A 20,703-nucleotide genomic window follows, 5' to 3' on the forward strand; every position below is an offset into this window, starting at 1 on the left:
TTGAATTTATTTTCCACATATACTAAAGCGACCTTCTACTACATTACCCTTACATGCAACAACCCTTATTCATAAACAATATTTTCACTGATGTGTCGTGATTACAAGTGTTTTGGGTAATAAGGTCTGGGGGGAAGGCCCCTTAGAAATGTCCCCCAAATTCCTCTATACGAAATCAGCAATCACTTACTGTCGCTTTTCTGAGGCGTGAGCTCTTTGAAAGAGATGGTAAAACTAACTTTTAATAAGAGAAAAAGTGATAAGTAGAGGTCAGGGGTGGGACAGTGAGCCCATAAAGAAAACAAGAATTTAAGAGGTGGGTAACAACGTGAGGTTACCGAACGGAAGAGCTCTTGGTTTACTATACCTGGTTATTATTAAGGCCAACTGTAGAGTATTAGTGGTTTTATAAGTGACTTACCAGAATTAGGGAGAGGTGAAAGTTTCGTGAGAAAGGTTGAGACACCCTGCAACCATCAAAACCTGATTTCTCCACTCGCGGTAACCACACGTCTTCGCTCAGCCAGGGAGACCGTTAGCCAGTCGCAACCAGCCCCACACCCCTCCCGGAGACCGGCTCTGCGTTTGCGTCACTTCCGGCCCCTGGCGAATCGCATCCGGGTCAGAATGAGCCTCTTGCTCTTGGAGTCTGTGACTGGTGGAGGTGCTGAGCTGTCCGCTTTCTCTCTTCTCGGTGTGACCAAGCTGTAGTGTCCACCGGCGAGGAGTGACCCCCTGTCCCGAGCAGAGGAAGACGAGGAGGAGACCTGAGAGCGGCCAGTGGCCAGGCTGGGCCGCTCTGGTGCGGGCTGGCGACTCTGCTCCTACGCTTGCTGCTGTTTCTGGGAACCGGGTGCCAGCAGTGAGGAATCTTCAGTGGACAACGACCCCCTTCCCCGGCTTCCCTGCCCGCCCTACCGGGGAGGGCGGAAGATGCCGGTGAAGAAGAAGAGAAAATCCTCTGGGGTGGCAGCGGCAGTAGCAGAAGACGGAGGCCTCAAAAAGTGTAAAATCTCCAGGTACCACCTACCTCCACCCTTCAGTCCTTCCTCCCTTGCTGAATGGCAAGAGAAGGAAGCGGGCTCGGTCTCCGAGGCTAGGGCTGGGGATAGGTAACCGCTGCCCCCCACCGCCACCTCTGATAAACCTAAGGTGGTAGGCGCAGAACACCGCGAGTCTCTGCGACTGCACCGCGTGTTCGTTGTGTGTGCTCTGGCGCATGTGGAGGGACTAGAAGAGTCGCCTCGCGTTAGAGTCTACGTGCCCTGAAGGGTGGGGAAACAGGAATGCGTACGTAAGTTGCGCTCTTTCCCCTACCCCCAACTCCTTTAACCCCTCCCCCTCTTCTTTCCAAATCCAGAACTGAGTACAGATTCGCGGAAGGGTCACTTTTAGAATTTCTTTGCAGAGTGTTAAGGAAGAAGCAGAGCATGAGAAATCTTGCCCTGGCAACTGCCAGGGGAGCTACGGAAAGGAAAGCTTCCCCGTGCTGTAATTGGCCTCCAAATTTAGTATTTGGAGTGGTCTAACTTGGAGAATTCCAGCAGGAGGTCTTTTAAATCGCAGGAGCCTCATTTCGTGGTGGAAGTATAGTGCCTCCACCGTTGCCAAGTCCCTGTGTGCCGAGGTGGAAAGGCCCTGCAGGCATTTTGTTTTCTAGCATTCATGCTGCTGTTAGCTCTTAATATATATATTAATAAGTTGAAACCTATTGTCCTCTGTACCCTCTTGGAGAAAAAGAAAACAAAGCAGAGCTGTAGTTTTAGAGGTTTGATTCCATTGTAGCATGCCATAGAGGCATCCCAGCAATATTATATGCTACAAAAAATTACTGCAATGTAGTTCTGAGATGTGGGATTTGTAAAATCTCCTTATTGGGTATCAGTGGTTGGCACGTGGTATGACAACTTTAGATGCTACCATTAAAGAAGACTGTAGCCAGCATTATAAATGGGAGCCTAAGTATATTTCTTGGCCTATTACTGTGAAAGGTGATGCTGTTTACTTACAACCCTTAGTAATTCACGCTGGAATTTAACACGGTTACTCTACTAGCTCAAATTTTTTATGAAACATACAGATTAGTTTTTTATAATTCTAACTTGTAGCCATCATAAGTATATAATGTATCAAAATTATTTAAGTTAAGCCCATTAAAACAGCTGAGCAGTAATTAGAACTCAGGTGATACTTAGCTCTATTGACTTAAACTTTTAAATATAGCACCCTTATTTTACATTATTCAGTTGTAGAAGTTATAGCATTTCTATGTCACTGTAGTAGTGTAACTATTTGAGCTCCTTGAGAAAAGATTCTTCGAAGTTCATTAAATTGTAGAGGCCATTTATGAACTTCCCAACTTTACATGATTTTATGAAAAAGATAAACTTGGATTAAATAGCTTTGGACCAGTTATTTGTACTATTATTATCTTTTAGGGTTTTTTGTTGTTAATCTGTGGAATTTAAGACCCTTATGTTATAAATCATCTTTTATCTTTTAAATAAGTTTGGTAGATGATAAACAACTCCTAATATATAATTTTATTTTGAAATATTGATAAGTACCAAAATATACTTTGCAAGATTTTGTTTTCAAATGTATGCCTATATACACAAACATAATTTTCATGCAATTGAGAAGAATCACTATAAAGGTTTGTACTTCCCAGCTACTAGTCCTGCATTGAGACCATTGGGTTGAACTTCTTTGTGGTCTTTAGAAATCTGAGGAAATAATTTTAGTTAATATATTTGGAATTTGATAGTGAGCAATGTAGCATTCGGGTTTTGTTAGCCAGAAATGTTAATGTATAGACTGTTATATCAAATTGCAAATACTTAACTCCCAATTTTTTTTCCTATAACGGCAGCTATAAAAAAATAGTTTTAGTTTGGATTGAAGTACTTCGTATTGAACTTAGCTTTTCATTAAAAGTTAAGATGATTAAGTTCTTAGGCATTTGTGTGTTTTCTAAGCTATTGCAGATCCCAGCCCTCTGCTAGACTAATAAGTGGAGAGGAACATTTTTCAAGCAAGAAGTGCCTGGCTTGGTTTTATGAGTATGCAGGTAATGAAATTAATATACACTATCAGTCACATGCTTTAAAACTTTTTTTTTTCTTTTTTCTTTTTTTGGTTCAATCATTTAACAAATTATTTCAGGGCTACTGTGTGTAAGTGCTGTGGGCTGGGATCAGAGTCAAGACTTGGGATTGTGAGTAAGCTAAGAATTTGGTGCTATTTGAAGCTGTCTTTCAATATATAATACTCAGCCATAAGAAGAGATGAAATACTGCTATTTGCGACAACATGGATGGACCTTGAGATAATCATACTAAGTGAAATAAGCCAGACAGAAAACGTTGAAAACCACTTGATATCACTTACATGTGGGATATAAACCTAAAAGCAACAGATGAACAGGACAAACAAACATGGACTATAGACTAGTGGTTACTGGAGGGTGGAGGGAGTGGAGAGGTAGGTGGGATTAAAGGGGTCAAATATGTGATGATAGAAAGAAATCTAATTATGGGAGGCGAGCACATAGTGTAAATATATACATGCCTTACTGTTAAAACATACAACTGAAACTTGCTGAATTCCATTAACCAATGTCACCATAAAAAATAATTACAAAATATATATATATAAAATTCAGTTTATATATATATATGTGTATGTATGTATGTATATATATATGTGTATATATATCTATGTTTAGTTGGAAGGGTGAATGTTGTTTACTATTAATACAATTTGTAAACAGATTCACTTACTGGTTTACATCCATTGGCTAAAGTAGAGTTGACAGTCTGGAAAACAAAGTATGTGATAAAGCATTTTATATTATGCATAATTCTTATTTTTCTTTTCAATATTATTTTTGAAAGTTTTCTGAACCAGTAACTGACATTTTCTGAAACTTTTGAGAGACGTAGTGAAAAATTTTAAACTCATATAATTGCACAACACATTTAACCTTTAATAATTGGTACTTAGTCATTAACTTCTATGAGAGATGCAGTAATAAATAAGAAATTAAACAGACTGATATTAATGTGATAAATGCTCTATTAGGAAGCTACATTGTGAAATTTCATAGGAGGAATATGTAACCCGGCCTTGAAAACGTCAAGGAAGGCTTCTTGAGAGGTACTAACTTATGGTAAATCCTCTAAGTGGTGGATGTAAAGCTCTTGGTCTGGGTGAGGTGAAGTCAAAGCTAGGACAGGCCGAGCAAATATGTGGAAAAAAGCACTTGTTTCCCACTTATTACTAACTTCTTTATAAGCGTATATGACATTTTCTTTCCCATTAGAATAGTTTTGGTCTTCTGTAATTATTGATTTTAAAGTTTATTTGTCTTTTTTCCCCTTGTTTCCTTTCTCTTACCTGCCTCCCTGATGGTTCCTCTCTCATTTTATCACTATCATTTAGAGTGTTTAAAATAAAACAGTGTATATGCAGTCATTGTCTTATATGTAGTAGTAATCAAGTTAAGTCCTCAAGTGTACTCTGAACTTGAGATATAAATTTAGGCTAACTGTATGGAAAGTAAGACTTTTGAGGTGGAGAATACAATATCCTCACTGTTGGGATCAGCTGAGTGATCCCAAAAGTATAATTTAAAAATTGTTTAGTAACAGAACAGATTCTTTCTAGACCAGAAAAATTGCTATTACTGGCATCCCAAGACAACCACTAACCCAAATTAAATGAAGAGAATTCATTTTTTTAATGACCTCCATTTAAAATGTTGACCCATTATTCAAAATGCCAGTTTTACTGATATGCATGATATAAAATCAAAAAGCCACTCATCTTATTTTACTTATAAAGGTTATTAGATGCCATCAGATTAATTGGTCTTTTTTTTTTTTTTTTTTTTTTTTTACCTCTTTTAGGGTTTTCCTGGGTAGCGTGAGATTCTAATTAGTTAAACATTCATTTCCTAAGCTGGCGTTTTTGTAATAGCCAGCATAATAATTGCTATCTTTATTTCAAACATTATGCTAATTATATAATTTTCCTGTGACCATTCTGTTGAATAAGCAATGTTATCCTTATTTTATAGATGAAAAAACTGATGCTTAGATTAATAGGTAACTTGCTTAAGATCATACAGTGACAAAAGCCAGGATGCAAACCTAGGCCATTCTGATTGTAGAACCAGTGCTTTTAACTACTATCTTGTAATGTTTTTTGTTTTGTTTCTTTTAAAATGTGTATGTGGCAACTAATTTTCATTTTGAGAAGAAAATATTAGTAAGTACACCGGAGGTTAACTTTTGTCATTCATTGAATGAGCATTTGTTGTACATCAGGCATTGTGTTAGGAATATAGTAGTGAACAAGTTAAGATAGATCCCTGGGATTTGTCTTCTAGTGGGAAGAAATACGTTAAATAGGTAAGTAGCAAGATAATTATAGATTGTAAAGGGTTATAAAGGTAATAAATATGGTGAAGTGCAGAGATAAAAAAAGAAAGTTCAGATGAACTTTAAAATACATTGATTAGGAAAGTCCTCTCTAGAGGTTTCTGTGGGCAGAGACCAAATTGATTAAGGAGGAAACAGTTATTTGCCAAATAAACAGTAACTGTTCCATCTTAAAATGGGGATGTCCCTTATTAAAATAGAAACAATAATTCTGCTTATTGAGATAATATATGAAGCACTTAGCACAGTACCTGGTATTTAATCAGAACCCAATAAATGTTAGCTGTCATTAAAAGAGGAATAAATAATATTGCAGCATCAGATTTACTGGTTTTGTATGGTTGCAGTACTGTTCCCAAATTAACACTATAGCCTTTAGGTAGCTCATGTTAAAGGTGCTATATCATTCATTGAGCACAGTTTTTTTCCCTGAGCATCTGCTATGGCTATCATGGTTTTAGGCTCTGCAGGTATAGCTAGGAACATTTCTTTAGGGTTATTTTTAAAAAATCAGAAAATTAATTTTTTTAGTTATAAATTATTTTACCACTAATTTTGTTAATATATTATAGGTCATGTGTGATAAACCTGATGGTTTTGCCCTTTCATAAGATCTCTTATCATGACTGATATTTAAATTAGGATTCAGTAATACACTGTGCCTATTATTAAAAGCATAGAAAGTAAAAAGGCACTTTTAAAGTTTTTGTAAAGAATCAAAAATAAGGGATAGAATTATATAGTCCTAATAAGGTATACAGCTGATAAAGTAAACTAAATAATTTTTGTAGCTTCTTAAATTGATTGGAAACATGTATTTTGTCAGAAAGAGTAAGTTGAATTCAGCTCCAGAGGTTTTTACCTTGAGAGTAATTTTACTGGGAGAGTATATTTCAAGAGAAATAATTAACATGCAATCTGGGGAAGGAACATTGGTATAGACCTTATTTTAGATTTAGATATGTTTCAATTCCTTTGCATTACTTTAGGAAAGTCACCTACTGTTTACAGAGAGATCTTATATATATTTATTTAAAATGATTTAATTTTAATCACTAATCCCACAGTTTCTAAAGAGGCTGTATTTTATAATAGTAATTGATATTTCTCAACATAAGTCTTCAGCTTTCTCTTCTAATTACGAATGTTGGCAGCTTCAAGAGCAGGTCAGCTTTCTCATTGCATAAAGAAATTTAGATGATGTTTCCTATCATACCTTTAAAAAAAAAAAACTTTGTTCTATTAAGTTTTTTAGCTGATGTTTACTTTCATCCAAACCCACATATAAGGATGCATATTTAGTTGTATTTTTTAGCAGCTTTATGGTATATGTGTTCTTTTTAAATTAAATAATGAAAACATTCTCATTAAGAAAATCCTCCAAGTATAAATTAGGAAGTGAAAGATTCCAATGATAGTCACCCCTTCACCTTTTAACACCTCACTGCACAAATAATGCAATACTTATTTAAACCATGAATATTTAAAAGGGTTTTGGTTCAGACCACATCATTTTAGCAGCCCGGATCTCATCTGAAACAGCAAAAATATATTAGCCACATACTGGATGGCTACATTCTTCTATTAAGAAAAAACCTAAGGACATTGGCTTCATGTTGCGCTTGTGGACTAATGATAGTGATATAAAATGCCACCTTAGCAACCTTGGTTTCATCTGTGATTTATAAAGCTGGGTATTTTTAGTCTTTACGAAAGGAAAATAAGTTTCTCTTACTTTAACAATAATATTTCAGAAGCCAAGTGTGGTAAACCTATTTCTATTATATTTCATATTGTTTTAGTCTTTTTAAAAATTGAGATATACTAGTTTCAGGTATACAACATAATGGTTTGCTTTATGTGTATATTGCAAAATTATCACTAAAATAAATATAGTTATCTATCACCACACAGTTACAAAAAATTTATTTGTGTGTAACTTATAAGATCTACACTTTTAGTGACTTTCAAATATACAATACAGTATTATTAACTGTTGTCACTATGCTTTACATTACATCCCAGTACTTATAACTGGAAATTTATACCTTTGACCACCTTCACCCATTTTGCCTACCCTTCACCCCCATCTCTAGCAACTACCAATCTGTTCTCTGTATTTATGAGTTTTTCTTTTAATTTATATTCCACAAATAATTGAATAGATCATACGATATTTATCTTTTTCTGTCTTGACTTATTTCATGTAGCATAATGTTCTCAAGGTCACAGATTTCATGTTGTCACAAATTTGTTTAATCTTATCCAGTCACAAAAAGTCCTAACAAAAATGTAATTAATACATTTTAGGAATCTGATGACAAAAAATATGAGAATTGGTGTATTGACTTATATTTAGTATTACTAAGGGAGAAAAATAAGAAACAGGTATTGTTAACTTTTGGACAAATGATAGACAAGCTGATTGAAGGATTAAACTTTTGTTTCTACCTTAAGGTGACAAAACTGATGTTTTGCTATCTATTTGAGAACCAAGATGATAAGGAAAATATCTCATTCTGGAATTGGAATGTAGTAATTTCCTTAAGTTTTTATTTTCATAATATGTATTTTTTTTTAAGTATTAAGTTTTGAATATATTTTAAAAGGGTAATAAATGACCTGTTTTAGTAACTAAACAGATATTCTCTGATTCTTGTCTTCAATTATTGTAGGTTGATACTGGCACATTCTAGTAGAGTAAGAAATTCAGGGTATGCTGCTTTATATTCGTTCATTGCCAAAAATTTTCTTTAGAGAAGGTTGTCAGTAAAATTTTTTTTAATGGATAGGTTCAAGTTATTGAACAAACTAGTGATATTAATACTGCTTCATTTTTTTTTCTTAATTTCATTTTGTAATGTGTTTAAAGCTCGTTTCTAAAATTTTAAATTCTGTAGCAAAAAGTTATACTTCAGAGATATGTCAAAATTCACATTTATTTATAAAAATGTTATGGTATATTTATAGATGCCTTTAGCACAATGCCTTATGTTTTATGTTGATATTAAATTATAACAATAAAATATATAAATTATTTTTGTTTTTGAAGGTCCTGATGAAGTTGTAGGGCCAGAAGGAATGGAAAAATTTTGTGAAGACATTGGTGTTGAACCTGAAAATGTATGTTTTATTTCTAAGTAGAATGGAATACAGGTGGGGTAGAACCTATTTTTGAATTTCTAAAAATCGGGACACTTTAATCTAATATGTAGATTTTGTTTCTTCATGTTTATTATAGATTTTCATTTATGGTATTTTTAATCAATTAAAATTGGGCACATGTTCTCTTTCTTGATACAAATATTGTTTGTAATAGAGTGAGAGAGATTCTACCTTCAGAAACTGTTAGAACTTTTTACTTTTAAGAAATTGGTCCACCTAAATTTCTTTATAGTTAATAATTCCAAAGCTTGTACTCTTTAATAATTGAAAGATGGAAATAGTTTTATAAAAATGCTCTCCATGATAAATATAGACATGATTATCTCTATGCTGACTTTTCCCCTATCCTTTATGTTCTGTTCTTTCCAGATTATTATGTTAGTTTTAGCGTGGAAATTGGAGGCTGAAAGCATGGGATTTTTTACCAAGGAAGAATGGTTAAAGGGGATGACTTCATTACAGTAAGATATTTTTTTAAAAAACAAATTTGATGGCCTATTTGAAGATCTTAATACTTTGTGCTTCATAATTTTCAGGAGTAAGGTTTCACTTTACATAATCAAATTGGTTTGATTTATTACAATCAGTTTAGGATTGACAAAATTTATATTATGGTCTTAACAAAATGGACAGTTACCCAGTTTTTAATATTATCTATGAAAGAACCTTAGATCAGTCCTATTGAAATCATTGACTCTGGTGGGTGAATTAGAGGTCCAAGATCAAAGTTATTTACTCACAGGTTGTTTAAGCAATGAGATTTCCTTCCCTGAATATAGTATTATATTATGTAAGGAGTTTTTTCTTTAGGCAGTTGTAAGCTCTGGGGCCTCCTCTCTTTCCTTTTCAATTTTGTACTTAATTTTAAAAAAATTTGGACAATAGTTATATAACACTTTTATTAATTCTTTTTTTGCCAAATGAATCTTACAGAGAACAAAAGTAGAAATGATGTATGGCTTCCCTGTAACCTTTAGCCATTTTATAGTTGTAAACTTTCAGTTTAGGATGCTGCCTTTGAACACCTTCATAAATTATGGAATTGCTTCTTTATAAAAATAATTTGATTTTGACTTTCCAGAGTATAGTGGGCTTAGTTTCAGAATCAATTAAAAATTATGTGTTAATTATATATTATATCATATTTTTAATGTTCATGCAGGATGTTACTAATTATCAAGAAATTATTCTAAAATAGAGAGATCTTTAATTTATAAAATTTTTGAGCCCAAAACTGAGCATTGATTAGCCTTGTGGTTTCACATTGAGATTATGCTTCTGTTAACACACTTAACTGTTCTTTATTCCTTGTTTGCCTGTCCTAAAATTTCAAAATACTTGGTTATTTTTTTAAGTGTATTTGTTCATACAGAACTTAAATTTTCATATTTGAATTTCAGTGTCTAATGCTTTGTAATTCTCCTTTTTAACTATCATTAACATTCATATTTAAGTAAATATCTTTGCTCATATGAACCAAATCATAATATCTAGAATAGAACCTAAAATCAACCCTCTCACTTTCATAACGTATAGGTAAGATAAGGAGGAGTCTGAGACTCAGGTAAAGAAAGTATATGCTAAAGTTTACATTCCTCCTTTGTGGCATAGCAAAGACCTAGAATTTCATTATTACTAGTATTACTATTCTGTTTCCTATTGCGTCATTCTATACATGTGTTAACATTCTTTATAAAATAGAAGGCCATTATTAACTTTTTCAATCATAGCATTTACAACAAAGACTGGATTCAGTCGTTTATCTAGATGTCAAACATGCCAAATTAAAATAATGTTGATTCTGGAATTCTTTGGCCTATTTCTTACCTTTAATTCGCTTTGTTGAGAAAGATAAAATACATATACAAAAGAATATGCAGAGAACATAAACTAGTTTTCACATTGCTCAATCTGTTTTATTGAAATGTATATCAGTTGTAACATGGCTTATTAATTGTAAGACATTTTATTTAGCATCGTACCTGCTTTTTGTACTATTATTGCTTTTTCATATACTCCTTTTTTGAATATTCCAGCTAACAGATGTTTTTAAACTAAAAAGTTTCTAATTTTTGCATAACTTGATATAAAGAGCCTTTGTTTAACACATGTGTAAACAGAGTATTTCTAATATTTACTTTTGAATAATTAGCAGCATATGGCCTCGGGTCCAAAAATAGAAATTGACTAACCCATGAACATATTTTTTATTAGCACATCTTTCCTGTAGTAAGTTCACAAGCTATACAAAATGAAAGCAATTATTTAGCAGTTAAAATTGACCTAGAGGTTTCTGTTTCACTCATTTTATGATTTTCTGACCATCTGCCCAGAACTCTTCGATGTAGAGTCTTGAAGCTATTCAAATTAGGCAAGCATGCTTGACTAGGAAAATAGTTTTTTCCCCAGGATCTAAATTACTATGTGAAGTACGCTTAACCCCTGAACAATGTGGAAGTTATGGGCATCAACCCTTGCAGTCAAAAGTCCACATACAACTTTCGATTTCCTCAAAACTTTATTAATAGCCTACTGTTGACTGGAAGTCTTATGGATAACATAAAGAATCAATTAACACATATTTTCTTCATTATTTGTATAATATATTATATTATACAAATACAATAAAGTAAGTTAAAGAAAATGTTACGAAAATTTTAAGGAAGAGAAAATACATTTACTGTACTTTAGTGTATTTCTCCATGCCAGCAGTGCATTTGTCTTCTGTTTGCAAGATGAATTGTCTGTTAGTACCTACATCCATATTGTCTTATAAGATACAGAACATTGTGGATGTTATTTGTATTACTAACACTAGACATCGAAAAAGAAAAGGTAATGTGAAAAAGAAATTTGCATTTATTTACAGGTGTGACAATTCATTAATAAGGAAGCAGCAATATGATTGCTTTATGGTAGCCTGGTGTGATCGATGTAATTGCTTCATGGTAGTAATGAAATCTCCAAAAAACTGTTCGAATATATTTATTGAAAAAAATCTGCATATAAGTAGACCTGACCCCACTTTGTTCAAGGGTCAGCTCTACAAGTGTATTTTCTCAGTTGTCTAAATCTTATTACGTAATGAATCTTCTTATAAAAAACTTAGTAGGAGTAAAATCGTTTCACATTTAAATTAAGAGAGATAAAAGAATCTAAGTCTAAATTTTTAAATTATATTTGGCTTTATATAATTTTAAATGTAAAACTTCACAGACTTGATTCCCTTTCTAAGATTTTTCATATTTATAGGATGTAATTTAACCTGGGCATCATAATTTGATGGTCTTAATATAGTTATCATTTGTTTCAAATTAATTTTAACCCTTGGAAAACAAGTATAGCACTGCTGAAAAATAGTCTGGTAGTTAAAACATATACTATGGTCAAAGAAAGTGGACTGTAGTCATGATTAGTTAAAATCTGTGATTGGATAATATTTAACAGTTTCAGAATAATTTTTACATTTGTTTTAAGAGTGTTTTTTTTCTTTTTTCACTTAATCTGTATGCAGAATTTTTAAAAATTATTTTTTAATTTAGTTTCAAGTATACAGTACATTGGTTAGACACCTATTTAGTTCATAAAATGATCCCCCGAATTGCACCCTCCCTCCCCTGACCCTCCTCCTAGCCAACATATTAATGCTAACTACAATCTCTATGCCTTGCTCCCCATCCCCATGACCATCCATCAGCTACTAACTTGTACTTCTTTAGCCCTTCACCCCATTCTCCCAGCTCCCCAAACCCCGCTTCCCTCTGTCTGACACCAAATTGTCCACTATATTTGTGAATCTGTTTTGATTAGTTGTTGTTTTTTATTCCTTAGAGTCCACATATAAGTGAAATCATATAGTATTTATCTTACTCTGACTTAAATACCTTCTAGGTCCATCAAAGCAGTATCTTTTTCCATCCCCTGCCTTTTCATATGTAGGGATCTTGTTTTCTTATCCTTTCAGCCACTCTAACTTTTGGTTGGGGCACTTAAATCTTTTCCTTTTAATAGGAAAAGGAATGATAGGAATGTAGTTGTTACCATTCTTCTGTTTTTGATACATGTTTTTTCTTCTTAAAGAGGTCCCTCCAACATTTCCTGTAATACTGGCTTGGTGTTGATAAATTCCTTTAGTTTATTTTTGTCTGGGAAGCTCTTTATCTGTCCTTCAACTCTAAATGATAACTTTGCTTAATGAAGTATCGATGGTTGTAGATCCTAGGTCTTCGTCATGTCGAATATTTTGTGCCAAGCCCTTCTGTCCTGCATAGTTTCTTTTGAGAAATCGGCTGCCAGTCTTATGGGTTTTCCCTTATATGTAATTATTTGTTTTTCTCTTGCTGCTTTTAATATTTTTTCTTTGTATTTAACCAAGACACATTTTAATTGTGATGTGTCTTGGTGTGGGCCTCTTTGGAGTGCTGAGTTTTAGAATTCTCTGAACTTCCTGGGATTTTATGTCATTTTTTTTACCAGGTTAGGGAAGTTTTCCATCATCATTTCTTCAAACAGCTGTTCAACATCTTGATTTTCTTCAGTTACGCTGATCAGACGAATATTTAGAGCCTTAATACTGTTCCATATGCTCCATAAATTATTTTTATCTCTTGCCATTCTGATTTAATGTCTGATTGGCTTTTCCACCCTCTGTAATAGGGCATTTGATCCTCTTTTTTAATTCACTTTGTTTATTCCTTTCTTTATTCCATTTAATATACTTCTCATCTCAGATAATGTGTTGTTTCAGACTGGTTCCTTTTATAATTTCCATTTCCGTTTTTATGTTTTTTATCTCTTTGTTGAAATTCTCACTGGATCTATCTACGCTTCCCAAAAGTTCATTGAGCATCTTTATAACCACTGTTTTGAATTCTGCATCTATATTAGATTCTTTGACTCCATTATATCTGAATCTCTGTTCCATTCTCTCATATGGTATCTGCTTCTTTATCTTCCCATTTTGGTTGCCTTTCCATGTCTGTTTCTGTGTACTAAGCAAAGCTCCTCAGTCTCCATGTCTTATTAGTGTGGATTTGTGAAGTAGGTGTCCAGTGGCACAGTTCAGCTGCAGGCCAAATATAGCCCAAGCCTATAGCCCTCTGGGGCCATTTGTTATGATTCAGCAAGCAATCCACAGATGCTGTGCTTGGTCACACCAGAACTGAGGCCAGCTCTTTCTAGTGTGAGTCTAGGCACTGCTCAGCAGGGAGCACCTGACTCGCTGAGGATACACCTGAATATGACTTGGGTGGGGCCGTGAGTTGGGAGAAGCGGGGTTTTAGGGAATCCTCTGGGTGGAAAGACCTCTGTTATCCAGTTTGATGATGTCACGGCTATGGCAGTGCTGTGTCCAGTGCACTGATAGTGGGGGAGGCTCGCCAGGGAACAATGGATGCCACCAACACTTCTGTACCCAATGAGTTTTGCTTTTTCCCTCACTCTGACAATGTCTCCCTGTAAGTCCTTTGTGCTCGCTGCGTGCAGTGGAATTGGTACTGATACTCAGAGTGAGCAGGTCTGTCACCAAGAAAATCCGCTCGTGGATGTGGCTCCTTTAAGAGGCTTCTACCATTGCCACAGCTTCTGTCCCACTCAGCTGCTTGGGACAAGCTGTCCCATGTCCTTGCCCCATCCTCCCTTATGCCCTTGAAGGGTGTTTTTTTGGACTTCTCCCTAGTTGTATGGCTTATTTATCTAGATTCCAGGTGATTTTTCCTTACTGTTTGCTCCTTTTTCTGTCATAATTTTGATTTGGTCGTCAGAGGGATGAACAGAGCCTCTATCATCTACGCCATTGTTTTCTTGAGCGTGTTTAGTCATATAGACTTTCCAAAATTAAGTTATCATTGTCTTTTGTGTGACAGAATTTATGGATATGAATTTATATATAATTAGACTAGAATGGCCATTTTGTAAGTTTTAGAGGATATAATTGCCATATTCTTTCTAAGTATTTTGCTCTATGTAGCTTTCATCATTGTATAATAATAGTCAAATTTCCTTTCAAATTGAATTGAATTTAGAAGGTGTTTATATTTGACATCCGTATTATGTAAGGTACTATGCTGATCTCAGTTCGGCATAAGACATGGCTCCTGCTTTTTTAATTACATTCTAATAGAAGGCATACAATACTAAAACCATAAATCATAAATCCAAGTAGAATGTGACAAATGCTAGATTAAAAATACATAATACTATGGAAGCACAGCTGCTAATAAGCTGAGTAGACAAGAAAATTTTTATAGGTGTGGCATTTGAATTGGACCTTGAAGAATGATTAGGATTTTGATGATTTTTGAAGATGCAGGAAAATGTTTCTGAACAGGAAATTGATCAGGGCTTTGAGAAAGGAAAGTATATGTATGAAGGAAGAGTCTGGTTTATTACAATCGAATGCTACCTGAAAAAAATTAACAGATAGGTTTAAACTCCAGAATATTAGGATAACGGCTACATTATGAATGGCTTTGTTGAGAGTTTACAGCACAAAGATATTTAGAAACTAGCAGAGATTTTTGAGTACAGAAATTATTAAAGATTTTTGAGATAGTTTTCAGTAGAGCAGTTGTTTTAATGTTTGAAGGTCAGAGACTCTTGAGAACCTCCTGCGGACCTTTTCCCCCATTAAGATGGACATGACGTGCTACGCACAAAATACTGCATGTGGATCTTTGTCTTCTTTGCATATGTGGATTCAAGATACCAAGGATACTTGTAAATCTTTGTTCTGGCATACCTTACTAGAGTGGAGAATTTTTTTCATATCTGCTAGCTTTGGTGTTGGAACAAGGGTGAAATACCATGGTGGAGAAATATGGTGGTGAAAACTGTGAGCGTAGAACTTTGAAAAGACTATTCTTGATTATGAAAATGAAAAAAGGCAAGAAGATAAGCATCCTACAAGAATGGTAGTAACTAAGCTGCCTGTTAATAGATTTCAAGTTGTATACTTTCTGGTCTCCATATTAAGCCCTGGACATTGAAGATTAAAGGCAATGGTCTGGCTTGACTTTCTTTAGTGGAGAGAGAAATGAGAAACATTTATATGATTTTTTTTTTGGTGGTCTTGGAGGAGTCGGATATATAGGATGCCATGGTATGTGTAGTGTATGACTATCGTTCATTGAGCATTTGGGGCCTAACTACTAATTGCTATTAGTATCCTTCCCTTTTGCTCTCCCCCAGGGTCATCATGACAATTTCAAAGTGCTCCCCTCCACATTTCCAGGTAGCCCCAGAGGTGGACCGTATTCTGGTTGATAGACCTGATTTCAGAAAACATCGTAAATCCAGAACTTTGTGAATAAATGTTTTCCTGTGAAACGTCACTGTGCTAGAGCATACTTATTGAGATTTACTGATTAAGAAAGAGAACCTCACTTAGGTCTAATACCATGGAGAGAATTTCTTCTCAATTTAAAGATCTTTAATGAAGAAGAAATTTGAAAGCCTCCCTTATTAGGTTTACCTTGCTATCTAAAAGTAGTGCATTTCTATGAAACCTTTTGTAAGCCAAGATGGTGCAAAGTGAAGAACCAGTTACTATTAATTTATATGGAAAAATTTTCTAGCATTCCTAGTCCTAAAAAATAACTTACCAAGTCATACCAAATACATTTACTTATATCCAGTTTTACCCTAAGCATTAACATCTTTATGAGCTCTCTTAGGCTTTTTTATACCTTAGTACACATTTTACTAGCAGGTGCACAAAATTAGTTGAGATAAAGCACAGATGTCACATATGCAGTTCAAAGAGATGGCAACTTAATGCTGAGATGCAGAGTGTCGTTCCTGGGGAAGGCACTTGGCAGTGCTGCTCTTGCTGCTTGAGGTGCACACTGCCTCTATAAAGGATTACTGCAAAACAAATGGTGGCTGGTTCTTAAAAGCTAAAATCCTTGGGTTTCTTTTGGTTATTGAAAACAGTACTATGTGGGTCTTTCATAAAAGTGAAGTGGTGTAATGCGAACTTTCAAAAACTGGGGATACCTGTACTCAGGAAATGGATTTCCGAGTTCTAATGTTGAAATTTAAACCCATTTCCACTTATTCTAACCACAGCAGCCTTGGAGAGTGATAACATATTGTGCCACTCTTCCCTAAAATCTGTGTGGTTTTTGTTCAAAAACAATCACTTGCTTTCCATGACATAATAGTTAAGTATACGTTTCTGTTTAGTTCAGGGGAAACAGTCTTTCTAAACTTTCCAAGTTATGAGGTATTGACATTATTAATTCTTCTGAGTTTGTTTTGGGGAAAAATTAAATATAAGAATTGTGTTAGCGACTGGGTATGTTCAGTGGTTTTCCAGTAGGTCTGTTCACAGATTTTATGATGTCGATAACAAATGTGGAAGTTAATGCTCTTATTTTTTAGTCTCCTCCAAGTAGAAAATATTGGCAGTTATATTAGACTCTCTTCTCAAGCTTCGGCTAGACCATTAGGAATGATACGAAATTATTTGGAGAGAGCCACCAGTGTGTAGGTGATTTTTTAAAGCCAGTTGCCTCATAAAGAGCATATTAAGCTAAGAACTGCTAAGCATGTAACACACGTATGCTCATTTAATCTCACAGGTTGTCTGTTAGTGTTAATGTCCTTTTAAAATGAGGAAACAGGCTGAAAAAGGTCAAGTAACTTCCTTAGAGCCACATGGCTGCAAGTGGGGAAATTAGAATTTTAACCAGTTTCTTTGACTTGAAATTTTGTTCTTCACTTTATCTCTGTCTTAAGCTTATGAGAGCACATCCTAAGTAATTTTGTTTTCTTGTATACCTGTGGAATCTAAAATATTTGGAAAAGATTGTAATTTCTTGGATTCTTATCTCCTGTCTTGGATTCTTGTCAGTCACTTTTTATGCCCTTTACCATTTTGTTTGAAATACAAGGATTTCCCACTTTTCCCCAGATAGGAATTTTGAAATGTTTTATAATCAATTATATCATCTACTTTGTAGTTTATTTTTGGTATTCATGTTTTTATTTAACAAATACTTTTTGAATGTTTCTTTATGCCAGGTCCTGTGTTGTGCTTTGATAATAATTTTCAAACTCTTGTGGTAATGAGAGGAAGGACTTCTAAATGTAAAGAGGCATCCTTTATCTTTTTTCCCCTCCCGAATTTCAAGTCTTAAATTCTGCATGAGATTTTATGTGAAAATGTGAGTCACATTACTAAAAAAATGTGTATGTGTGAAAAGTACTGCTTTAAGAAGCTACAAAGATGTAGCTTTAAGAAGCTACAAAGAAAATGAGACCCCCTACTCAAGGTAGATCACGACAGGGAAAGAAGTGCAAGTAAATAGTTGTTGATAATGTAATACCCTCTGAACATTCTCAACTAATAACTCTGGAGTTCTTGAAAACTTCATATCCAAATTTTCAAACAGAATAGCATATAATCTGAGAATGTGGGTTTTTATTTGCATATTCTGGTAGAAGTTAACAGCATTCTCAGCTTTAATTAAAGCATTATTTTCCCCTTAATGAAGAATTTTTGCCCTAGTAAAAAACACTTACTGAAATATAAGTAATAAATTTGTAATAAAAAGAATAATTTTTTTTTTTTTTTTTTTTTGGTTTCTGCATGAAACATGCTCATTCATGTATAAGGAATTAGGCCCTAAAGTTAACTTATCCAAATTTTGATTTCCATTTCTGGCACTATGGCAGACTAAAGGTGCAGAGATAATTTCTCATGCGAAACACTTAAATTTTGGAAAAAATATAAAAACATCTTTTAAAAAGTATACCTGAATTTGACTATAAATTAAGGGAAATAATCAGAGGCCAGAAATGACAAAAGATGATTTCATAAGGATCTGTGGAGCTGGCATTTACCCCGAGGATACCTCCTACACCTACTCAGGATCTGGCTATTAACCTGTCATGCATGTTGGGAACATGAGAGAAATTGCATGTCCAGAGTAAGGTTAGACTCATAAAAAATTCCCGCATTAGGTCATCGATGCCAAACCTACTGAATAGATGCGGGAATTGATTGCTTTCGCTTTGTTCTGCGTACAATTGGAAGTAAAGGGCTTCTACCTGTGAGAATTCCTATTCAAAAGCTTTTGTCATGCAGATTTATTTATATGATGCAAGCTAAAAATGTATTTTAGAATTGTACCAGGTAGATAGTACTCCTGGGTATGTAGTGGAAGCAGTTCTGTACAAGGATGCATTTTAAACGGAAGCCTCAATTTCTACAGAAAGAGGTTCAGTGATCATTACTTAACAATCGAAAATCAGTAACCGTGTTTGGAAATCTTAAAACTTCAGAATCAAACCCTAATTATAACAATGTTAGTATAAAATAACTCATCCGATGTATTTAAAGTAGAGAAATCATCTCCTGACCAAATCAAATAAATTTCTAAAAGTGAAAAGTATAAACGATTTAAAAGTCAATGAGTGAGCAACAGAGGCAATTGATGTAGAGAAAGTAGGAATGGGTGACCTACAATATCTGAGAAGAATAAGAGAGGCTAAGAGACATTTATTATAATATTTTTTTACTGTTGAGTTTAGAAAGTTTTCTTAATATTCTAGATATAAGTCCTTCATCAAATATGTGATTTGCAAATGATTTCTTCCACTCTAACTTGTGTTTTCATCCTCTTACCAGGACTTTTGCAGAACACACTTCTTAATTTTGGTGAAGTCCAATTTATCAGTTTTTTCTTTTATAGATTTTGTTTTTGGTGTCAAATCTAAGATTTCTCTGCCTAGCCTTTAGAGTCTGAGCATTTTTTATGTTTTTTTTTAAGAGGCTTATATTTTACTTTTTACATTTAAATTAGAGATACATTTTGAGTTAATTTTTTAAAAAGGTGTAAGACTTAGGTTTTGGTTTATTTCTTTGCCTGTGGATGACCACTTGCTCTGGTATCATAATATTACCATATTATTGATTATATTCTCTATGCTGTGTATGTATGTATTTTTCCTATACACATTATATCCCTGTGACTTATTTGGACCTCTTATTCTCCTTCACCTTTTTCACCCATACCCCACCCCTCTTCCTCTCTGGCAACCATCAGTTCTCTGTATCCATGAGTCTGTTTCTGTTTTATTTGTTCATTTGTTTTTTTAGGTTCTACATATAAGTGAACTCATACAGCATTTATCTTTCTCTGCCTGACTTATTTCATTTAGTATAATACCCTCTAGGTCTATCCATGTTGTAGCAAATAGCAAGATTTTATTATTTTATGGGTATTTATCTATGGTATAAATGTACTACTTCTTTATTCATCTACTGATGGACACGTAGGTTGCTTCCATAATTTGGCTATTATAAATAATGCTGCAGTGAACATAGGGTTGCATGTATCTTTTCAACAAATTAATGTTTTCATTTTCTTTGGATAATTACCCAGAAATGGAATTGCTGGGTCATATGGTAGCTCTATTTTTAATATTTTGAAGAATCTTCATACTGTTTTCTGTAGTGGTTGCACTAGTTTACAACCCCACCAACAGTGTACAAGGATTCTCTAGTATCTATACTTGTTATTTGTTGACTTTTTAAAAATTTATTTATTTTAATTAGTTTCAAGGATACAGTATGTTGGTTAGACATCTATATAGTTCATAAAACGATCCCCTCAGTTGCTCCCTCCCTCCTCTGACCCTCCACCTAGCCAACATATTAATGCTAATTGCATTCCCTGTGCCATGCTGCCCTCCCCGTAACCATCCATCAACTACTAATTTGTACTTCTTTAGCCCTTCACCCCATTCTCCCAGCCCTCCCCTTTGTCCATCAAATTGTCCACTATATTTGTGAGTCTGTTTTGTTTAGGTGGTTCTTTTTATTCTCTAGATTCCGCATATAAGTGAAATCATATAGTGTTGATCGTTCTCTGACTTAAATACTTTCTAGGTCTATCAAAGCAATATCTTTTTCCAATATCTTTTTAGTCTGTATGTGTCTTTTAATCTGAAGTGAGTCTCTTATAGACAACATGTGGGGGTCTTGTTTTCCTTTTTCCTTTCCATTCATCCACTCTATCTTTTAGTTGGAGCACTTAATTCTTTTCCATTTAAGGTACTTATTGGTAGGAATGTAGTAGTTACTATT

At 34.3% G+C, this 20,703-nt stretch overlaps 1 protein-coding gene across 2 annotated transcripts in view; it reads left to right on the forward strand.

Annotated features, from left to right (window-relative positions):
• Positions 1-656: 656 nt before the first annotated feature.
• Positions 657-20,703, forward strand: part of DCUN1D5 (defective in cullin neddylation 1 domain containing 5) — a 29,979-nt gene continuing 9,932 nt past the window's right edge. The window contains exons 1-4 of one of the 2 annotated variants that reach the window (XM_036221726.1): positions 657-1,019; positions 2,979-3,070; positions 8,497-8,567; positions 8,979-9,070. In XM_036221726.1, the coding sequence (XP_036077619.1) occupies positions 934-1,019; positions 2,979-3,070; positions 8,497-8,567; positions 8,979-9,070 (341 nt within the window). In that variant the 5' untranslated portion in view covers positions 657-933. The remainder of the gene's footprint in view (positions 1,020-2,978; positions 3,071-8,496; positions 8,568-8,978; positions 9,071-20,703) is intronic. The other variant, XM_036221727.1, reaches the window with a different exon arrangement.

Source organism: Rousettus aegyptiacus, unplaced genomic scaffold (genome assembly GCF_014176215.1).
Source record: "Rousettus aegyptiacus isolate mRouAeg1 unplaced genomic scaffold, mRouAeg1.p scaffold_m13_p_5, whole genome shotgun sequence".
In the NCBI taxonomy this organism is placed as follows: domain Eukaryota; kingdom Metazoa; phylum Chordata; class Mammalia; order Chiroptera; family Pteropodidae; genus Rousettus; species Rousettus aegyptiacus.